We start from the raw sequence: 22,876 nt of genomic DNA on the forward strand, positions 1-22,876 counted from the left end.
CCTGTTGGGGAAATTATTGACAGTGGTATTCATTTCCATTCCGCCCGCTGTACATCAATCTCTGCACATTTCCCTTGACGCAATCGTCAGTGTCAGTGAAGGAAATTAAATAGCATTAAATAGATGGTGATGTTGATGAGTGGGGGGGACTCTGAGGAGCGGCCTCACTCAAAATAAATAGGTATTCCCACATCCATTGTAGTGATGTACTTCATCAACACTGTTAGTTTTTGAGTAGTGTTTGATATGGTCCCAGAGGTTCAGACCAGTGACACCTCAGTGGTAACTTGGCATTTGGTAGACCTAAGTCGAACCCAAGTCCACTTCCTTAACCATCAATCTGCCACTGGCCCTGGTGCTAAGCCTCAGGTACAGCAACAGGAAGTGTGTCTGTGTCCAAAACATTTTGACATAGAATGTTCACAAACTCCAGGCCGTGTTTTTTCAGTTGGCTGTGGTTGCAGGTTGAGAATCCTTTGTTTAAAATGACCCGTGACGACCGTTGATGGTCTTGGTTCCACAAATCACAATATTCTTGTAATTTTATTCAAATTACTCACAGAGTGTTTTTTTTTTAAGATTAAAATTCAACTTTTTTTCTGAGTGAGTACACACTCACAAACACAATCCCGGGGGTTGCATTAAGATGCTGTCACATGTCTTTTTTAATCCTTTCCATATTTAGGTCAGGAAGGCTGTGGGACAATCTTGTGTGTGTGTGTACAACCTGACTTTGACCCTTGGAAGATTTTCTGCCTCTGCCTGATTGGTTCTCTGTTCCAACTGCATTTCTCTGTTGAGATGTGATTGGCAGACCGGGTTCTAACGTGGTAAATCTGGTCCAGAAAGTAGGCCAGAAAAAGACAGCGTGAACCACCTGGCCTTCTGACCCCTGTGTTGACAGTGTGTAAAGTGAGGGAGACTCAAAATAGGGTTGGTGTAAAAAGGGGAGGAGCGATTATTATTTCAGACCCGGCCCGCAGTGTCGCATGGTGAGGTTGCTATAGCGATGGTGGATTGTGGTGGTGTTGTTGTGGAAACAGTGGGCCTGTGAGAAACCACCGCCAAATGAGGACTGAAGAGATGGAGATGAACGAGGAGATGTTCCAAGATCTTCACTGGAGAAATTAGACGCTCTGATACACAGGAGTTTTTAATTATGTGCTGGCATTTCCACACAAACACCTGGTGGAATGGTTTTTTTTTTGCAAGAAGAAGCTCTTTTTTGTGTGGATTAATTAAAAGCCTTTTTGTTTATTTATTTATTTATTTTTAGAAAATAATTAACTCGATTTCCTCAGTTAATGAAATCGATTTCAACTTTCAGCTTTCTGGATTAACAAGGATTGGGAATTATTTTGTTCTTATGAGTCTAGTTTAATTAACTTTCTACTCAGAAAAACATAATTGATGTATTTGTTTGTCTGGTTTGGTGGATGAAGTTGTCCATTATTTTGGAACGACATTTTGACCAGTGTGGGAAAATGTAACAACTAATGTTTTTTTGTTTTATAATTTGATTTTTCTTTTTTAGTGTTTTATTGAATGTGTTTTTTTGTTGTGCCTTATTTTTAAAGAGTTTTCAAAGTAAGAGAGAGGATCAGCCGATGAACTAATCAAACTGAATGAAAGCCACAAATTCTTTTATTCTGACACTAAAACATAAACGTCAAGTAAATATTTTGGTTTTGTGAACTAATTCGAAAACGTTTCATTTTGTCATCTTTTTAAAACACTTTTATGGACCAAATGAGAAGTTAACAAATACAAATGACCTGCCTGTGTAATGAACCAAAAAATGTTTTGTATTTTGAACCCTTTGGTTGTTTTTCTTTTTATTGGTTAGTGCCCTTTTCAACATTTAACATTGTATAGTATTTTAACTGACACCTAAACATTTCTAAACTTCTCTCCTGTGTGGTGGAAGCTAATAGAGAAAGCCTTTGCTGCTGTATTCTAATGTTGGTCATCACGGTGGTACTCAGAGAGATCAGTGTTTTCTCAGGTGGTACAGAGTATAAAAAGTTTGAGAACCACTGCTCTAGAAAAGTCTTTTTTTTTATTTGCATCAAGATTAATGTTGTTGGACCAACAAAGATGGAATTAAAACCCTAAGATGTGTCAAAAATAATGATAATCAATATACTTCACTTGTTCATTAAAGATCCCACGGATTCCACAACATTGTACGCACATAATATTTGCAGTAGTTACCACCAGACATGAGCAAAAACTGGAGAAAATCAAATGAAATATTAAAAAAACTAAAATCTTCCCAGTGATGCAGTTTGGAAACATATTTCATATTTCCAAACTCACTTGGATTGTGATAAGAGGAGATCAAATTAAGATATTATGATTTGGTTGATAATTAATGCTGAGTCTAGTGGATCTAATATTAGGGAATTAGCACCAGGCAGATGAAGCTGTTAGGTAAAGCAGATTGTCATGAACTATAAATACAGCATCTAAATATAAACGCTGATACTGAAGCCAGGTAATGTGCCGTTTGTGTCCGCCGAACAAATACATCATCGCAGGGCTCTCGTCCTCTTCCTCTTCCAGCGTGAAGAATATTTAGAAGTGGTATTAGAGGAAAATCTCCGTCAGATTTCATCAGTACATTCTAGAGATGCTCAGGAAACTGTTTATTCTTATCTGGGCCTATTCGTTTCCTGAAGGGCATCTAATTTGAGTGCCATCGTGTCTGACCTGCCTTATTACTCACTTTATTTTCCTGCCACTACTGTTTTATGGTCGTTTCTTTCTCTCAGTGTCTCGTTAAACTCCAGTAACCAGATGTCAAGCATCTTTTTCTCCACCCCACTCCTCATTCGTCTCTGATCTGGTTTCCTTTGTTCTCCACATCCCACTCCCCTACCTGGATTGTTTCATTAGTGGCGTCTGTTTCTCTGTTCTTTCTCCAGCACACCTGTGTTTATTGTTTTTTTCACAGATGCACGGGGACACGAATTTAGTGCGTAAAAATTTAGTATGCAGTAAAGAATGCCGGGGGAAAAAGCTTTTAGCTGCGTATTAAGGCAGAGCAGGTGAGTTAAGGAAAAAGCACAGACCTGCTCTAAATGTGTCATCTCCACAATGACAGTCCTGTTACAGGCTGAATAGATGAAAACATCTCTACAAAGGTCTTTGTCAGCTCAGAGACACAGGCACAAAGAAAGAATTCCACCATCTACGGGTGACTCAGGGTCAGCCGAAGTCTCAGTTAAAATAAAAAGCTTCTATATCATTAGTGACTCACTTCCTGTTCTCATCAGCTTACACTTTCCACTTGTTTGTAACCAGTAGATAATACAAGTTGGTAGTTACTGATGTCTGACGGTTCTAGACTGCAGGAAGGACAGTCAAGTACATATTACTGTTAGCAAGTTAGCAATTATGGATTGAGATTTTTTGCTCAAAGGAATTATCTAAATTTTAATAGATTATTTTATTTATATTTTATTTTAACAGACCATCAATACAAAGTGGATTTCCCTTTAATTTGTATTTTTCACAATCATAGTTTACAGCGTTTCTTTCTCCAAAAGGATTTCTCTTGGATCTTTTAACAGTGTGATTAATGTTTTTGACAGATCTGAAAATCACTACAAACTTCTTCATCTAAATACTTTGATTTACATTGACTTGTCTTGCAAAGTTTAGCACGAGGCATTAAGGAGCAACAAATATCTGCTTTAAAATAAAAGCGACTTTTTTGGCCACCATCAGGGGTCACCATCTATATTTGTTGGAAGGCCAGAATTATTCTAGAAAGACATCTCTTTCTAGAGAAAGAAATAAAATCACATTTTTTCTTTGCTAACATTATTATTTGATCTTTATTTTCTAAACCAGCTTAGCCTGTTAACCTCCTGCTCATTTCCACATTATCTGTTTACTAAACGCTCTATTATTTCAGGTTCATTAATTTGTTTGTGTGAAAACTCGAAATACCAGCTTAAAAAAGAGTATAAATGAGTGTGTGCCTTATGAATGGCTAAAAATAATTTATTTACCTCCGTTCAGGATAATGTGACTAATTGTAACAATGTCCTATGTTCCTTGAACCGACCTCGGCTTTTGATAATAATTTAATCCAACAACAAAAGCTTTTTGTTAGTCATCGCACTCACACCATTTAAACATCACTGCTTCTCTTCTTGTTATTTTGTCATTAATGCTTTAAAAACACTCCAGGTCCATTTACCCACTCGTCTCCACCTACATTTAAACAACAGCATCGTGATAAAAATCCAAAAATACTTCTTTCACTACTACAGGCTCCTTGCATCTAATACACTACAGTACACGTTTATTTCTGTCGACAGATTGGAGCTCTTCCAACCTGTTTTCTGAGGCGATCTTAATGTCTCCCAGGCTTTCTTGCACTTTTTCTGTTCAGCTCTCTCATCATCCCTGCACCAGCCGTCTGCTTTGGCTGTGTTCTCAGTAGTGTTGGAATAATGCAATTAAACTTGCATTGTATCTGTCGGTTGAGCAAACTTAACCACTGAAGGTAGTACCAAATACGTGTCAGGGTTTGAGGTGTTAAAGAAGTCCTGCTACAGTAGTAGTTTTTTTTTATATCCTTGACAAAGTTGCATCAACTAAGAGTATATTTTCTTTTTTCCGCAGTTATTCCTGACTCTCTGACAGCGACGTCTCCATCTGCAACTCTGTCCAAGGTGGAAGGCGACACGCTGACCCTGAACTGTGAGGTGTCTCGGACCACGGCGCAGCACACTCACCTCTCTGTGGGTTGGTACCTTCGATCTCCGGAGGACGCCACGGCTGCTCCTCAGGAGCTGGTCACCTTGTCCCGGGACTTTGTTCTCCGCTCGGGGGGAACTTACCGGCAAAGAATAGCAGCGGGGGATCTGAGGCTGGATAAAATCAGCACGACGTCCTATAGACTGACCATTCACAAGCTGCAGCCTGTGGACCAGGGGCTGCTGTACTGCCAGGCTGCTGAGTGGATTCAGGACCCGGATGGCAGCTGGTTCACCATGACCCGTAAGCAGAGCAACAAGACACAGCTTCGTATTCAGCCCACTGGTGAGTCCAGAGAAATGATCTGCAGTATGTATGTATGTGTGTGTATAAAATATATATATATATATATACGTATATGTGTGTGTATATATGTATATATGTAGATACATAATATGTATCTACATATATACATATATACACACACATATACGTATATATATATATATATACGTATATGTGTGTGTATATATGTATATATGTAGATACATATTATGTATCTACATATATATCTATATATGTAGCTATTTACAGTATATATGATTTACAGTATATATGAGGTAAAGCATGTGTAATATATATGCATTTTTCCATTGGTCTATTGACAACATAGAGATTAATCTTGAATACAAGATGTGGCTCCAGTCCCTCTTTTCAAATACCTTTACATTTCTTTTAATAAGGATGAATAGGACTTTTTTTAAACCTGTGCAGAGAGACAGACGTCTCTCTTCATGCTGTTTCTGAATTACTTGGTGTGAATCTGACCGCTCAGATAGCGGCGTGCACTGGACAATGTTGGAAACAGGGAAATATGCCAATTACCTTCTCCTTGTAACTGTTCCCTGTCACACGTCATGTCCTTGAAACCTTCAGCAGCTTGTTTTTGGTGCTTCAGATGGGAAACCCGGTAAAAGGTTTGGAGAACTGTGTTTGGTGTCGTTGATTGACTGCTCTGTGCTCCGGTCACTCCCTGAGTTTACGTCGCTGTCTTCAAACCAGCGCTGTTCATTCTCATCGACTTTGGGAATCCAGAGAAAATGTAGCCAATAGTCAGGGGCCCCTTTCCACTCCTCACGTACACTGAACATCTGACTAATGTTGAACTCCCCACCTCCTCACCCCCACCCCATGTTGACACTTTCACAGCCACTGCTATAAAACTTGATTGAGCTTCATTTTAAACACAGATTTTAAACCCAGTTTAAAACCCAGTTTAAAACACTCACTGGGTCTGAAAAAAACCCCACTAAACTGAAAGTAATTTGAATTCATACACCCACTATGCCCCCCCCCCCTTACCATACCTGAAAGGGAAAAAGAGTAGTACTAACAATAGAAAGAACAATAACAAAGAAAGACGGACAATACTTCATCGTAGTACTAGTTCTAGTAGTAGCAGCAGTCAGAGTAGATTTGTATACTTACACACAAGTTCAGGAAGTACAACAACTTCCCCAGGGCAGAACTTGAAGTTCTGCATACGGCTCTGTTAAAGCTTCTCTAAGTGGAGGAACAATACACTCTGCTTTCTACGATCTACAAGTCATTTCTCTGGACCTTAAAGGTCGTTGAGCGTCATGTCAGCCACAGGTTTATCTTCATTCTACCTAAAATCATGTTATGGCCTTTTGTTGGAAAAGTATTTTACCCTGGTGGAAATCAACTGTCAGTGCAACACAGTCCATAGTTTATCCTATGTCCTAAGCTTGAAAAAAAAAAGATTATTCACATCACATTTGATTATCTCTCCTTGCTAAAGTTACCTTCACCTAGTTTGGACTTTGGTGTGCAAAGCTACTGTGTGTAGGGCAAACTCAGAAAGGAGGAGATGATCTAATGTGAGGGAGTTAACAAGTAAAAGGGAGGAAGAGAGAAGTGACAGACTGACGTGCGGTGGAGTAAGTAACGGGGTGGCACGTAATGGAAGTATGTGGGAGAGACAAAGAGTGTGTTGAGGTGGCTGACGGAGGAACACGGCTCAAATTGATAACGATCTAATAAGATGTCGAGATTTGGACTTAATGGACCGGAAACAAAGACTACTTCACGAATCCTGGCTTCCCCCTAAACCTCCTGCCCGACCTGACCTCATCACACTCACACGCTGCATCCGTGTGCACACATAATCTCTTTGTATGCTTCTCCAAGAGAGAGAGAGCGACAGAGATGGGTGATAAACAGTTATGACATTAGCTCAATTACCGCCGCAGCACACTGTGGCAAGTGTCTCGTGTCAGTAAATCTCTTGAAAGTGGGATTGCTTTGACTTTCTCCATTAAGCTTCTGTTCTCCTCGGGACAGATATAGCCTGATGGTGTCCCAGATAGTGTTGTGCAGATGGGACACAGAGAGGGACCCGCACGTGTAAAAAAGGAGATTTTGCGAGATGAATTCTCGCTACTTCAGGGTGGAGACAAAAGGCACAAAGAGCTCGGCTCTCGGCGCTCCTTCGTCACTCTTTGTCTGCTCTCTGATCTATAATGGAGGAGGTGTTATGGCTGACAACCCAATTGTTCTACGGGGGGGAGTGGGGTGAGGAGGGGGTGCAGCTAAGTTTTAAACTCAAGTGTGTGATGTTATTTTTTTACTTTTTTATTATTTCTACTTTCTCACTTATTTCTTACCTGGGGCATAAGTTGCATCGATTTAGACTGAAATTGTTTACGTAATGTGAATATTTGAAGGAGTTAAAGACATCTACAGAGAGGGAGCGTCTCCTCCATCAGACTGCTGTTATAAAAGATAGAGTTGGTTTGGTCTCAAGATGGCATCATTAGAACTTGCTAATCAGCCACAGCGGGCGTCAAAGAAAGGAGCCATAGACAGAATCCTAATGTGCGTCTCACTCTATTTCCTAACAATCATTACCTCTCACTTCTTTATTTATGCACAATTATTTCTTTTCCGCCTTATTGTCTGCAGTTGTTTAATTTTTCCATTTCTTTCAACAAACTCAGGTAAGTAAAAAAACTACATTTGTGTCTGGTAATAAATGATGTAAATGCCAGTGTGGCTTACTGGTATAAAGTACCAGTACTTTATAAATCAAAATCATCTTTCCGTGAGTTTATAAACATATTATTCTTTGGTGTAAACGTCCAAGCTGCAAATGGATCATTAATATGACTCGGCAGTAGCTAATGTCACTGTGGTCACTCCTGTGACTGAGTTTTAGGGTTTGGAAAAACCACAAATGTGGGTGGCATATTGGACCCCTCCGAATTGAACATAGATATGACTGAAGAGAACGGCTGAATGTCTCTGTATGTGGTCCTTTGGTTGCCAACTGTCAAGGGTGTAACCCCACCTTAACCCCCCCGCCACTCCTCCATCCTCCATCCATGACACTGTGAATAATATATAGAAGGGGATGAATGAATTTTTTTTGATTGTGTTTAAATGTCAACACTTGTGTCGGTGTTGATGTGTGTTAGTGTCATCCTTCCCGCCCCTCACCCCCTTTCATCCTCACCTCCCCGTTACCGTAACAACCGCAACACTGACGCCAGACTTTGAACTTTTTCTCGAGTTGTTTTTTTTTTTTTTCTCAGAAAGTCTTTGTAATCGCAGCTCAGGGCTGACACCACACAGAGAAAGGAAACCAGCCGTCTCACACACACACACACACACACACCTGCTGCACGAGTATAGAAAATTAATACGGCAAATGAAACCAGGCGAACAAACGGTGCGCTTCGACCTAAACTCAGAGTTGTACAGACACGTTGTAATTTGGCCGAGCTGCTGAGATAGAGCACTCGCACTGTTTTCTGTGTCTGCTCCACCCCAGACCGAGCGGAGGAGGCAGGGAAGATGCTCGGCTCCGTTTCAGACTGCTGGAGAGAATTTTAATTAGATGTGCTTTTTATTGCAGAGGTGAAATCAAGGGGGGAGCAGAGCAGAGGAGGGGAGGGGAGGGGAGGGTGGGAGACCTATGAAAGATCAGCGTTTTACCAAAGCAATGCACTACGTGACCTCAACCTTCCTCCACTATTACTATATTATACCTCCACCCACCCGTACTCCTCCCCCACTCTCAACACCCACTCAATCCAAAATTGAAATAGATTAAATTGGACTTTATTGATCCCATAGTAAAACAGTGATAGTGAAAGGATATTTGAAATCTTTTTAATCCCATTCATCTCTTGTATGTTTTTTGAAAAAAGATTTGTAAAAAAAATAAATTTTAGCTGTCTGTGACCAAATGTTTTTTTAATATCTTAGAGCTATTGCTGTAAAACTTGATTGAGCTTCATTTTAAACACAGATTTTCCTACAAAATTGCAAATCTCATTGAAAAATGTTTAAAACAAATGCAAATCAGTGCATTTTCTCAATGTGCTTGAATAAATAAATAAATAAATAAATAAGAGAAATAAGGACAAACATTGAACTGAAAGTAATTTGAATTAATGCACTCTCCCTGCAAAAGCTTTGTGCACCCCTATGGGCACCCGTCCCCCACTTTGTGAACCGTTGCCTTAACTCTAAGGGAAAAAGAGTAGTGCTAACAATAGAAAGAAAAAATACAAAGAAAGAAGAACAATACTTAAATGTAGAACTACTCCTAGTAATAGCAGGCGTAGTAGATTTGTGGTAGTGCTTTTTCAGATAAATAAATGAAAGAGTTTTTCTTATAATTTCTAATCAGGTCGAAGTTTTTTTTTTTTTTTAAATCAGGAACATCAGTTACAACTAAATTTAATTTTAAATCTGATTTCTGTTCTGTATTTTATCTCACTCAGATCGGGACTTCAGCATCCAGGTGAGCACGGAGCGGCGGTCCTTCACGGCCGGTGAGCCGCTGGAGCTTCGCTGCACCATCGAGGCCCAGAATGTCCCTGAGCGTTTCTTCTCGGTGTCGTGGGTCTTCAGCAGCTCACCGGTGGCCGTGGTGGGCCCAAACGCCGTGCCTGCCCTGGGCCCCGAGTACGTTTCCCGTGAGGCAGCCGGTCACATGACCGTGCGAAAGGAGAGTCCCAATGTCCACCTGCTCAAGCTGCAGCACCTTCGTCCCGAAGATGCCGGGAAATACATCTGCCGCGTGACGGAGCGGGAGAAGACGCCTACAGGAGACTTCATCGACCGCAGCAAGAGGTCCCGCAACGTCCAGATCACAGTCCAGCAGCTCAGTGAGTAATCGCCTGTTCGTCGGCTGACTTTTCCTGTCCTTGGTTGTCATTTACAGTAAGAATGATTAGCTTTTTTTAATAAAGTATTTAATCTTGATATAGAGAGCTGCACTCCCCTCTCTCCCTCCCTCTTCCTGCCCATCTCCCCTTCGCTTTATACTAGCTGGACAATAACAGATAGCTGGCCGGCCTCTATTGTTAGCTGTGAGTAAGAGGAAAAGGATAATGGTGCTTTTAGTCCTGATGTATTTTCTGTTCGAGTGGATTGGTAATGCAGCATCGTGGTCCTTCCCGTTTCCTTGGCTGAAAAGAAAAAAGGGGGGGTAATACTATAGTTGGGCAATTTAGAGCAGAGGAGTCCAGACTCATGGAGGCTGAGCTAACAGGCATGAAATGAAACCATGGAAAAAGAAGAGAAGCAGAGAATGGGGCCTTGCTCTCCAGGGCCCTCTAAGTGCTTCCCAGGGCTAAATTAATGTGCTCTGGCAGGACAGTCTTCTCCAGCTGGACCAAGACAGGGCTGGATGGTGAGGAATGGTTTATGGTTCCAGCTGATTTATGCAAATGTACAGTAAACCATGCAAACCTGTCACAAAGCCATCACCCCGGTCACCTGGAGCCCCAGAGTTTTTGCACGTCTTCCAGTCTCCTCTGTGGCCCCTCTTTATGCCCCCGAGGACTCGGGGGACAGCTGCCTCCTGTATAATTAAAACATGGTAATCGCATGGTAATATTTTCTGCCAGCAACCACTGTTATCTCCACTGTTTAAACCCATCCTCTCCCTCAACCACACACAAACACAATCCCCTTCCCCCCCCCCATTAATAAATCAGCCCAAAGCAACAGCTCCCACATCTGCAGCAGTGTCATGGGAACCTCACCGTGTGATGGGTTTTGTTTTTCCCCACAAAACACCTTAATGCCCTATAAAATATGTTTACAGTGTTTACACAGGATAATGGCCCATGGTTATGGGGGGCAGAACTGTTAGGAAACACAGCAGTGGCAGCCAGGCAGCATCAGTTCCCTCCAATAACTGCCCTTTCATGCCTGCTCTCCCTGACCTGCATCCTCACAGACGGGTTCAAGATGTGTTTTAGCACAATGAATGTAGCTATTGGGCTGGAATTTGTTACAGGATACCGCGGGCGGTGATGGTTGATGAGGTAAAGGCTAATAAAAGAAACAGAAAACAGGGATGGTAGCTGCTGCTGCCATCAGTATTAATGTAAATGAAACAGGAAATAGTATAAATATAACTTTTAGATGCGTTATCTCATCTGGACTGTTTTGAATAGTAGTTTTTGTATGCCTATAGGAGCAGACTTTGGCAAACTATGGCCCGTGGGCCAGATACAGCCCGCTGAGCTTTCTAATCTGGCCCACTAAACACTGGTACATTCTATGATAAAGAGTAATGTCAAGCCGGTGAGCTTTCTATTCTGGCCCACTAACCCTAACCCTAACCCTACATTCTATGATAAAGAGTAATGTCAATCATTCTGTTTTATGAATTACAACGAATCAACTGTAATTTCAGGGGGTGCCATTAGATGGCGGTAGACTTTAAACATGCCATTTTTTTTTAGTTTAATCATGTACGTTTTATTTATATTATTTTGCCAAAGCATTCTAAATGCAGCCAATACTAAGCTGGCCTGCTGGTCATATTTTGAACTTCTTTTTTGCTTGTGAGCCAAAAAGTTTGCCCAGCTCTTCTAAAGAGCAATACAATAGCCCCAGACAAAGGGCTCAGAGACTGGGAGTACGCCAGCATCTTAGTGCTTTTTCACTTTGAGACAACACTGAGTGCATTCAGAGGGGATTATTAAATTATTAAAACTAACTTGAAATCAGTTCTTTTGTACAGTTCAGAGACATGGAGGACATATTAAGAAGTCCCAGTCATTTAGAAGCGATCAATCAAAGAACTTAATTGGAGAACAGGAAAAAAAGTTGCGGGAGTTTTAATAATCTGGCAGATTGAACAGTAACAAAAAAGATTTTTAACATTCAACAGCATTCGGAAGATGGTCTCAAAGAGAAGCAGTGTCTGTCCAAGGATGGAGGATGTGAGTGTACATTATCATGAAGCTAATAAATGAAACCTCAGCTAGGAGCCATCAAGGACATGCAGCTAACAGTAATAATAATGGATTAATACCAAACCTGACCTTGGCTTAATTGGACCTACGTTGGAAAAGATGAAGACTGTAAAGAAGGTCGTGTAGAAATAAAGCAATTGAAGAAAAACAAAAAAAAAAGTAGGGGTCAAAAAAGTAAAAGAAGGGTGTAGGATCCCAACCATAAAACACAGATGTAAAGCAGAACTGTACAGGGTCTTTAAACCTTTAAGGCAGAAAGGATGTGTGCATCTGAAAGGCAACCCTCTCTCCGCCACCCAGTGTCAGAAATGATGAATGAATCTGTTTAAAAATGGAAAGACAGAGAAGACACGGAAAGGATGGAGAGTTTTCCTTTTGTTCAAGTGTGATAGGATTTGGGAGTTTATCCCGTATTCACAGAGATTTCATGCTTATTAGGAGGGCCGGCAAGCTGAGAGTAAAGCCGCACAGTTTGGCCTGAGGGTAGGGGGAAAAAATACATAAAAGAGGAAGTTTTCGCATTAAAATCACTTAAGAGATGACAGATTTGGTCCCTCGAGACTTTTGGGTCAAATGTAGCTCCGTTATACTGGATGCATGTGGACGTCGTTAGGGTCGATGTAAAGCAAGAAACGATGGCGCAGTAGTTGCCAGTTGCATGACTTTCATCCTCTTCCTGAAGTGCCTCTGTGCCCTGTGATCTCCGTCTTATTCCCAGTGCTCGTGCGGACTCGGTCAATGAGCTCCACAGAAAGTTCAGAAAGACAACCTCACCCCCCCACACACACACACACACACCACATCAGCAGAGCTTCTTCGGTGCTCGTCACTGATGTGCCTGAGGCCAGCTACAAACTGCACTCCCGTCCTCCTACTCACCTTCTTCCATGCAGTACACCCATTAAAGCACACCTTCTCTGCACTTGTGTTGATTTAAACTGCAGGCAACATGTTCAACTATGAGCAACTTATTGCCCCCAGCTACCTGCATGCTCAATGTTTTAACACAAAGGGTGTGATTTTTATTGTCTATAGAATACAGTGTGACAACATGTTGGTGTATTGTGACTCTCTCTCCGCCTGTGAAAGGGTTGTTTCGACTGTACTTTTCTCTCTTACCTGCTTCACTCTCTTTTTCTTTCTCCTTCTTTTCAGAGAGCAACATCACTGTGTCTTTGTTTAGTAATTCATCCGAGGTTCTCGAGGGCGATGGGATCCACCTGACCTGTTTAGTCCAGTCCACTACAGGTCCCCTGTCCGTCGTCTGGCTGTGGACAGACAAGCAGGTGACAGGACCGGCCCAGGAGCTGGTCTCCGTGGATCGGGATGGCACAGTTCGCTACAGCCCAACCTACAAAGAGCGCTCCAGTTACGGCGAGATTCGAGTGGAGAAAGTGCGCGCGGACACTTTTTCTTTGTCTCTGTACAACGCCCTACCTGGGGACGAGGGCCAGTACCAGTGCATCGTCACAGAATGGTTCCAGGCTGGCACTGAACCAGAGCTGAGCTGGGAGAAGATCGGAGAGAAGTCAGCCACCAAGTCGGTCACCGTCAAAACAGTGGGTAAGTTCTGAAAGCTTGATCTGATCACTTTCGTGTATGAAGCAGTGAATTATCTGAAAACACATCAATCTGTATGACACACACGCACACACACACACACAGTCCATAACACACCAGTCAGGCACGTGGTTTATTTCCTGGTGATTGATGAACGGCTCAGGCAGAACATGTTCTCCACATATTGCAACATATGATGATTTATTCATGCAGTGCCTGGGGTAGATCTGTAAGTAATTAAAGTACGCTTTGTAGCATTGAGCGGTGCCTCTGATGAAGTCACGTGTTGTGGTTTATTATCTCTCACAGAAGTTGGCAACAGAAACGGCTTTGAAGAATTCACTGCTCTTATATAAGAGGATTCTTCAGGTCAAACTCTCATTTACCTTCCTAGGGTTAAAAAAATCTGTAGTGGAGAGTTTATGATGAAACAGTACAGGTACTCACCGCCTGACCGAACCGCAGGGTGTTCTGTATGAGTCAGTATGTGAACAGGCTGGTGGTGCGACCACTTGAGGGACACAGCTAACTCTAGGCCAGTGTTGTTCTCCTCCGAGGGATGCTGTTGACTCATGGATGGCTATTTTAACTCACCATCATTTCGACATTTCATTCCTGACAAAACGTACAACCGTACAAGAACAAATTATGGCTTTAAGACAGATGCGTCTACGTTTGCTGTGGGATTATGTTGACAGTTTACTCTGAAGCAGGTTTTAGTTGCAAAGTGAATTCAAAGAGAATTCTAGAAGCACTTTAAAAACAACACCTATCGATAATTAGATACCTCTTTAACACTTTTTGCCGCTAAAAGAATTATAATGTGCAGCAAGTGATTGACAGCCTGATCATCAGCATCCATCAGTGACCTGTCATAAAGACACATTTCCCCTAAACAATGTTCCTTCCCTTTCAAGTTAAGTGTCTAAATTAACAGGAAAAAAATCAAGAACTGAGGGACTGTTAGTCAGTAAGTAAGTCACAGGTCATCACAATGAACTAAAACATGGTGAAATCACTTGTCTAAGTCCAAACTTTAGCTTTTCAGTCATTGTCATGACCTCAATTATGCCTATTGTTTTTTGTAAAATTTTGGAAAAATCAGACACACTTATTTGTGTCTTTTTGGATGGTGTTTCATGTTGCATTACACTTGGAATGATAATTTTAGGCACTCACTCCCTCATTTACTCACACAGCCCACCTGCCACATGCCAAACACCTCCATGACACCCATCACAGAGCACACACACGCACGCATGCGCCCCCACCCATATGGATTAGTCAGAATCATTAGAATGGAAATGCAGCAGCAATGTGTTTCACAGTCTGTGGGTCTCCTCAGCGAGGGCTGAATTAAGCTTAACTTTGCTGGCACAGGCTGAGGAAGCCAGTGGAGCGAGGCAGAGAGGAGCTCGCAGGCCAGGAGAACTAGACTTAATATACACACATGCACACAAACCATGGATTAGCGCTCTGCAGCACACACAGCGGTGCAGCGGCGAGGAGATGTCAGGTTCTAAAGTGGCCATTTGTTGACTTCTACTAACGCCACAAACAGTTTGAAAAACAAGGCACATATTATGCAAATAAGCGTTGTTCAAAAGTTTAAAAGTGCCGTGTCGTGTGACGATCAACGCCTGCCTTCATTCTTCTCACTTTAGTTTCCAAACATACTATTATTGAACGAAGGCGAGCTCTGCTGAAGCATCTCTTCTTTTTTTAGTCTCTGTTTAATAAATCTACACATTTTGCAACTAAAAAACCACACCAAAACAAACAGATATTCAGGGCTTCAGACTAACCAGCCCTCTGCGTGGACCAGATGGGCCGAATCCAGAGATGTTATATAAGACCATTGTACCTTAATGTGGTTCATAGCTTAGTCTTATATGGATTCTCTAGCTGTGCTGATAGGACTTATGTGAGCGCATGGGAGCGAAAAAACCTCTCCCCTGGGAACAGATATCACCATTTCTACCATTAACACAAAGTGAATACTCTTTTAACCTTAAAGAAGAAGAAAAAAAAAAAACAGAGCTTCTCTTTACTGCTAATTGACTTAAAGGGACTCTTCACATCGAGGGAAGCTAAATAAATTTGAATTATTCATGCACGCTGTATATTCAAATAAAATAGGGAAACAAATCTATTGACTAAACCAAGAGGCACGGCTTAATGCCTGAGAGGAGGAGCATGAGAAGCTCCTCAATGGACGGGCAGACGCTGGGTTCAGAGAGATGAGAGATAAAGTGAAAGGAAAGAGTTATTGTCTATTAGAGAATTATAGCCCAAGGCGGCGGTCCTAGCAGTAGCCAAGTCTGGACGGAAAGCCATTGATTACATACCCTGAAGGACACCAGGGATGATGGCTGTCAGAGGAAGACAGACAGTGAGGGAGGGAGATAAAGTGACGGGGCTGTCGACAAGAGCATAATGGAGAAATCTGCAATGTATCGATGAAATAAATGATCTCATCTAATAGTAAAGATGTATTTTTTCCTTCGCCATTTGTGTATTTGTTGTATCTACGTTTTTCCTCTTCACATTCACGTTTGTCATTGACGTAAACTGTAAAACGTGCCTGGGAGTTGTGCTATTAAGGTCCGTTTATAAGGGCTATTGTCTTTATCTCTTTAGTCTCTCCCCTCTTTTGACTCCGGTGTAGGTGTATCTTGGCAATAATAAATGGAGTTGAGCAAATGTTTTTAGCTTAATGAGGAAAGTTTAGACTTGGCAAGGAGCGGGGCTTAGATCGAACGTCGGCGCTTAGAGGAAATCTCTCCCCAGGGTTGTCTTTGTTGCATCACCATTAATTTCGAGACACACTCTCACACAGGGAAGCACGCGGTCTCACACAGAGTAGCGTGTACGTGCACGTCCACGCATATGCTAATCTAAAAGGCTGTCAAAGGCTAAAAACGGAGGAAAATATGCAACGGTAGCATGAGACATGTGGCAATGTTCTTGATGTCTTAGCTAAGGGAGGATTAGTGTTGCAGTAAAGAGGGACTTTCAGCATTTAGCTGAAGGTCACTGTGTCGTGGTTGTAGGAAATGAATGAAAATGATTGGTCTGTTCATTTGCTCATGTTCCTGAGAACTATTCCTTTTATTAAAAATGTTCCATTCAGGAAGATTTTAAGACTGTGTGACTGCCTCTTACTGGGATGGAGGTATTATTACAAGAGCTATGCTAACATCTTCATGTTCCAAGTTTCCTATCTGCTATGGTAGTTTTACATGGTAGTGGTGCAAAAAAGTATGAAAAAATACATTCAAATTGACACATTGACACACTGCGGACATCTGATAATCTCCTTATACAGCGGGTGCTCAAATCAATTTTTGCCCAAAGCTAACACAGTGATAACATCATAAAACAACACAAACGAAAGAAATCAAATGTAGCACAATCTAATATATGGCGCACAACCAGCGAATTTAAACAAAGCCATCTTCTGCATACGCTGGAATGATGGAACAAGACTTTCTTAATAAATTTCATGGAGAAACGTAACCACGAAACACCGTAGGTTGAGGATCACTGAACGGTTCTCTTACATTTGGAGTCAGCTCCAGTGTGATGTCCCATAGGAAGATGAACCATTAGTAAATAAATCGCTCCCATCAGAGCACAGCTCAGAGCTTCAAATTAAAATGAACAGATTTTTTTTGCTACCATTAAAAGCACTTGATCAATGCTGGTCATTTTTTTCTTCCTTCTGAGGCTTCTTAGCAAACCTAAAGAATAGAGTTAAAAGAGGCTAACTTGATATTTTGAAGCCCACATTGGACTGTTAAAATTGCACATCCAAACTGTGCAATCCATTATTATGCAATCACCAGTGCTCCCTGGGGAAATGTAAGTGTGTTACACTAACATCTGCTCTATTTTCTTCCTCTCCCACCATCCAGAGTCCTCGTTCATGGTGTCAGCCTCTTCACGAACTCCATCTGTGACCTTCGGTGACTCGTTTGACCTCCTGTGCCTGGTCAAACCTCGTCACAACCCACGAGTCCCCACTTCTGTCACCTGGAGCTTCATGCCGGCAGAGGCTGACGGCGAGGACCAGGGAACGTTCAAAGACCTGGTCACGTTCACCCGGGAAGGCACGCTGCAGTGGGGCGAGCAGCTGCTGGGATTGGGTACTCGCACCACGGTGGATCGTTCCCTCTCCAACACAAACTTCCGACTGTCTGTGACTAGTGCCGGGCGCCGCGAGGCGGGAAAGTACAAGTGCACAGCCATTCTTTGGAGGAGGAATTACGACAACAGCTGGACCAAAGTTGCCAACCGCACTTCAAACCTGCTGGGAATCAGTGTCCTGCAGCCAGGTAATGTGAAATCACTGTGTGCCAGACGTACATTTAGGTGAAGCAGACACAGGCCAGCACACATACAGGGACAAACACAGACTCACACACACATACACACACATACACACACACACACACACACACAAGAGCGTGTTCAGCAGAGCTTACAGGATTTCTGCCTTCTCTAATTGCTCTTAGTCTCTGGTTTACCCACTAATTGGAGTGTGTGCAGACATGGGTGCTGTCACGCGTGTGCGTATGTGTGAGTGTGGTTGCAGGGTGGAGTCTTCTGATGGAGAGCAGTGAAAGGACTGCGAAATATCCGGGTGATTTCAGGAAGAGAATACTGAGTGAAAGAGGGAGGATGGGAGGAGGGAAGTGAAGGACGTGGGCTGGGAGAGTGAGAAAGTGTGATAAAGAGAGTGAGAGAGTGTGTCCTTGAACCCCTTTTTCCTCAACGGAGCCATTTAAACTGTCTACACTGCCCTCCCCGGCCCTGTGTGCTCGACAGACACACACTGAAGAAAAACCTATTCAGACCCAATTAGAGGCCGGACAAAAACAACAAACACAGGCGCACGAGCACGTCTGGCCCAATTTACCCCGGCACAGTGTTCCTCAACAACGTGATACTTCATATTTATACTACATATTTATTTAGGTGAACGTGAAGCAAATACTCGCACAGTGGGGTTCCTGATTTATTAAAGCACTGCGTGAGTGGGAAATATAGGTGTTATGAGAACAGTAGCTTTTCAACCTGTAATAAAACTGGCAACATTGTACTGCTGCGTGTAGGTTATAGTATATTTATTATCAATGCGGACCTAAGTGATTTTCCTTTTCCTGCCCGCAAGCCTTTTTCATGTTCAGGTGAAGAAAAGTAAGAGGCTGTATTGAGTCCAGAGGCAGACAGCGGTAGTCAATAACACTTTAAAACTAAGTCGGGAGACTGTCGTCATGTGAACAGTACATACAGTCGTTCACTCTTCAGTGGCATTGACTGATATGTAGTTCAAGGTTTTTGTGTGCGTACAAATGCACACAGTTCATGGAGACAAAACCCAGTTGTTTGAGCGACTGTGTTCTAATCCCAGTTCGGTTCACACTAGTGCTGTCAAAACAGCTAACCACAATTAGCGTAGCTTTTTTTGAACTTGTGACGTCTTAACACTAGGAGCTGTCAAAATGAAGGTGTTAACTACGATAATTTCATTTTTGAAATTAGATCGTTGAGTAGATGCACTTTTTGCAATTTATTTTCTTCTTTCTGACAAAAAACCGAGACTACACACTGTACTCGATGCATGATTTCCAAATAATTTCCTAAATTAGGCAAATGTCATGTTATAGTTTTTTTTGTGTGGAGCCAGCAGTAAATACCAACACTATTTTTTAAATTAAACAATAAAATACTATTCGAGAAGAACCGTCATCATTGGTGAAAAGAAGTGAATCAATCGAACGATTGGATCAGGGATAGGAAATGTATTGAAAACACACACACATGCATTCACTCACTCACTCCATCCCCCACTCTTGCACTATGCAGGGATATAAATACTAAGTCCTCCTCCTCCTACACTTTTTTGTTTCACTAGTGTGGCCATGCCAGAGTGATCAGTTACCTAGGTAATTCCATCAGTAATCTTGACAATGTCAAGCTGCTGAGTGAGAGCCAATCAGTAACCAGGACAGTCCAATCTTTCTCAGTGCAGGGGTAATATCTCAGAAAGGAAAGCCAGTGAGTTATTTCTTTTTATCTCGCTGGCTGCCAAGGTCCAGGTCATCTCTGATCATGTTCAGGTTCATCTCCTCCTCCTTCTCCTCCTCCTCCTGAGTTTTTCTTATTACTCTCCTTTGATCAGTCCTCTATGAGTCTGATGATTCACGGTGATTTGTCAGAATGTAGAATGCATCTCTTTCACTCTCTCTGATCTCACGCCTCTCCATCCCATCTGCTTTATCCTTTCTGTTTACCTAAATGTTAACCACTCTTGGCCAAATAAGCTTGAAATGCCTTATTGAGCTTCTTTGCGTCGTTCTTTGAAAGAAGTGCGATACAGAGGAGTATGTGTAATTAGGTGTGAGAAAACACAGCATCTGACCAGATTCATAATTGAAAGACTTTAAACCACGCTCGAAATGTAAAAAAAAACAACAAAAAAAACAAAAAAAAAAAACAGTTTCACCGGCGCACACTATGCATCTGTGTGAGCCTGTCTGGAGTTTGTGCATCGATGCCCCGGTAACTGTGTCTCATCACAGGCCTCTGAGAGCATTGCTAGTAGAGGCAAGCAACTATTTACACTAATATTAAAACCAGAGACCAGAGTACTCAAAGTAAATCCACTCACAGTCACAGGAAGTTAAGACAAACAAGGTTTTAATAAACACTTTTTAAATGGGTTTAAGAACCAGCGACAGGTAAGTTGCATAGATTTCACCAATAGCCAGGCCTCTCTCTGACCAGCCATGTGGTGCATCAACACACACAGTTTACTGTGATGCTCCAAATGGGTTAAGAACCTATAGATGTACAAACCCATTCTATTAAAAATGACCCAGAACCAGGGATTGAGCCTCTAATCTCTGTGTCCATTTGCAGTTACTTCCAAAACCATCAGAGCGTGTCTGGTCTTCTTCCAAGGCCTGATTGATGAAAACAGATGGTTATGTCTGTTTCCTAATTATTGTTTGTGTCGGCAACCAGATGTTCAGACTCCTTCTGTTACCAGGTTCCTATTGGAGGGTCCATCAGTGTTTGAGTCCTTCAACCATGCTTTGCTGTCTGTTTTCCTATAAATGAGGGTTGTAATTAAACAAAGATGACATTATTTTCTGAAAAGTTAGGGACCGCCGGTCTATGGCAGACAACAGTCTGAATGAAACCACTGGAGATCGTATCACGTGGAGAGTTTCAAAATCCATGCCCTTACTGAAAATCCAAGCATTTTTGACCAAAAGTTGGATGTAGATGTTGTCAAAGGATCAAAGGCAGTGAGTTGTTCAAAGCGAGCGTTTTGTCAGGAGATTGAAGAGGCTGTAAACCAGCTCAGACCTAGTTCCTGTTCCAGATTGAATTACCAGCACACTCCCTGGGTCCATGTCCCCTGGGTCGTACAAGATGACTGCTGTGTTTGCACACAAACACAGACACACACGCACACACACTGGTAATTTACTGTGTGTCTGGATGTTAGGCCAAATGCAGTGCAGTATTTAGGACTGAATCATCTACCATTCAGAGTCTCAGAGGCCAATGGACACAGTAATACTGCACATGCACCTCATGGATACATACTAGGTGGTGTAAAATATTTAAGCATCTCCACAAACACTATAAGCACATGCTACACAGTTCCACATACAGTAACAGTACTATTAGATTCCCTTTTGATTGAGTTCTTTTTTTTTGTCTTCTTTTTTTTTCAAATGCAATAATGGCAAACACATGTTCAGCATGGCAGATCACCAGGGAAGCCTCTCTCTCTACAATACAATCTAATATCATCTCCTCGTAACTCAAATTGCACACACGCGCACATATTTGAAACACACACGTGCCCGCTTGCACACGCACACACACTGAAAAAAACTGCAAAACTAATTATGCTGAATCTTCCCTAATGGAACTGGAGTTTAGATTAATGATGGTTTGGGGAGTTCAATGCGTTTTTCCTCATCATTTCAGTGTGTGCCTGTGCACATTAGTGGATGTGTGCAAGCGTATCTGGCTAGAGGAGTGGGATATTAAGACCGCCTGGTTATTGGGTGAGCTGGAAACGTGATGGTGGTGAAGTGGGGGTGGGGTGTCCCACTTAGTGAATTCTCTTCATCTCTCCTCATACACCTACACTTGCGGTGCCACTCGCCTGACTTCCTGCTGCAGGAATGACTGCCTTTTTTTCTGTGTTTGTTTTTGTTTTGCTTTTTTCAGTCCCTATCTTGTTTCCCTTGTCTCGTGCCGGTGCTTTGAGTTAGAGGATACGTGCACCTCCCACTTTCTTCGACTTTTATCTTGTCCTGCCTTGTCTACTTTCTTACAAGTCTCATCTCTGGCTGCCACTGTTTGTACTTGAGGGTGTCTTCCCTTTAATATGAGCTGGCAGCAGCAGATGCCGCCTGTGTTTTTGTTCGCTGCCAATGGAGTACTTGCCACACGGCTGTTATTGATAGCCCTGGCAATCGGAGATTCCTGCCTATTGAGGCATCGATGGGGGCTGTCTATCTTCATTAAGGCTCGGCCCGCTGCCCCCGCCACTCCGTAGCCGTCTTTTGGCATTTTGTTTTCACCCTCCCCGGTCGTCTCTCGTATCTTCTTCTTTTCCCTTTTGCTTTCACTTAGCAGCGTATTTCTCACCACGCACGCCCCCAGATTCTTTCGCACGCTTTTGACTTTTCAATATTTTATAATTCCCTGCCTCCCTTCTCCTCCTCCTCCTCATAATTCTCTCTGTTATGTTTACATTTTTCTTCAAACAGCTTGTCCACAATTGTCAGTATTTCATGAATAATAAGTATATGGCAAGTTGTGCGCATTGGTGCACAATAAAAGCCTTATCGCATTGTGACAAGTTTGTGAAAAGGCTGTAAATGTATTGTGCATGTTTTGGGATTTGCTGACCATATATTTATATACAGGTTATATAAAAATATATTGTATATATGTATGTATATATATATATACATATATATTTATATATATGTATATATATATATATATACAAACAAATAATTTCAAAAATCAAAATTTTTAATTCTGTGTAACATTCAATAAAAGTCCAAAACATTTCAGCAGGCGCAGGTTACAGTTAAATCATTATTTTTAACTGTATTGAATAAGAAATTTGCCATGCTACATTAACAAACACAGCCTAATGGACTGTTTGTGGATGGAAACCGTTGTTGCATAAGCCTGTGCTGTTGAATCTCAAAATACCTGAAAGTGTTTTATGCAGAGAGGCAGAAAACAGATCA

The 22,876-nt window shown here is 42.0% G+C and overlaps 1 protein-coding gene across 1 annotated transcript in view; it reads left to right on the forward strand.

Moving 5' to 3' along the window:
• igsf3 (immunoglobulin superfamily, member 3) overlaps positions 1-22,876 on the forward strand; it is a 79,957-nt gene that overhangs the window by 41,863 nt on the left and 15,218 nt on the right. The window contains exons 3-6 of the mRNA XM_008328531.3: positions 4,639-5,058; positions 9,525-9,911; positions 13,173-13,580; positions 17,495-17,914. Coding sequence (XP_008326753.1) covers positions 4,639-5,058; positions 9,525-9,911; positions 13,173-13,580; positions 17,495-17,914 — 1,635 coding nt within the window. The remainder of the gene's footprint in view (positions 1-4,638; positions 5,059-9,524; positions 9,912-13,172; positions 13,581-17,494; positions 17,915-22,876) is intronic.

The sequence above is a fragment of the Cynoglossus semilaevis genome, chromosome 16, assembly GCF_000523025.1.
Source record: "Cynoglossus semilaevis isolate Cse_v1.0 chromosome 16, Cse_v1.0, whole genome shotgun sequence".
NCBI lineage: Eukaryota > Metazoa > Chordata > Actinopteri > Pleuronectiformes > Cynoglossidae > Cynoglossus > Cynoglossus semilaevis.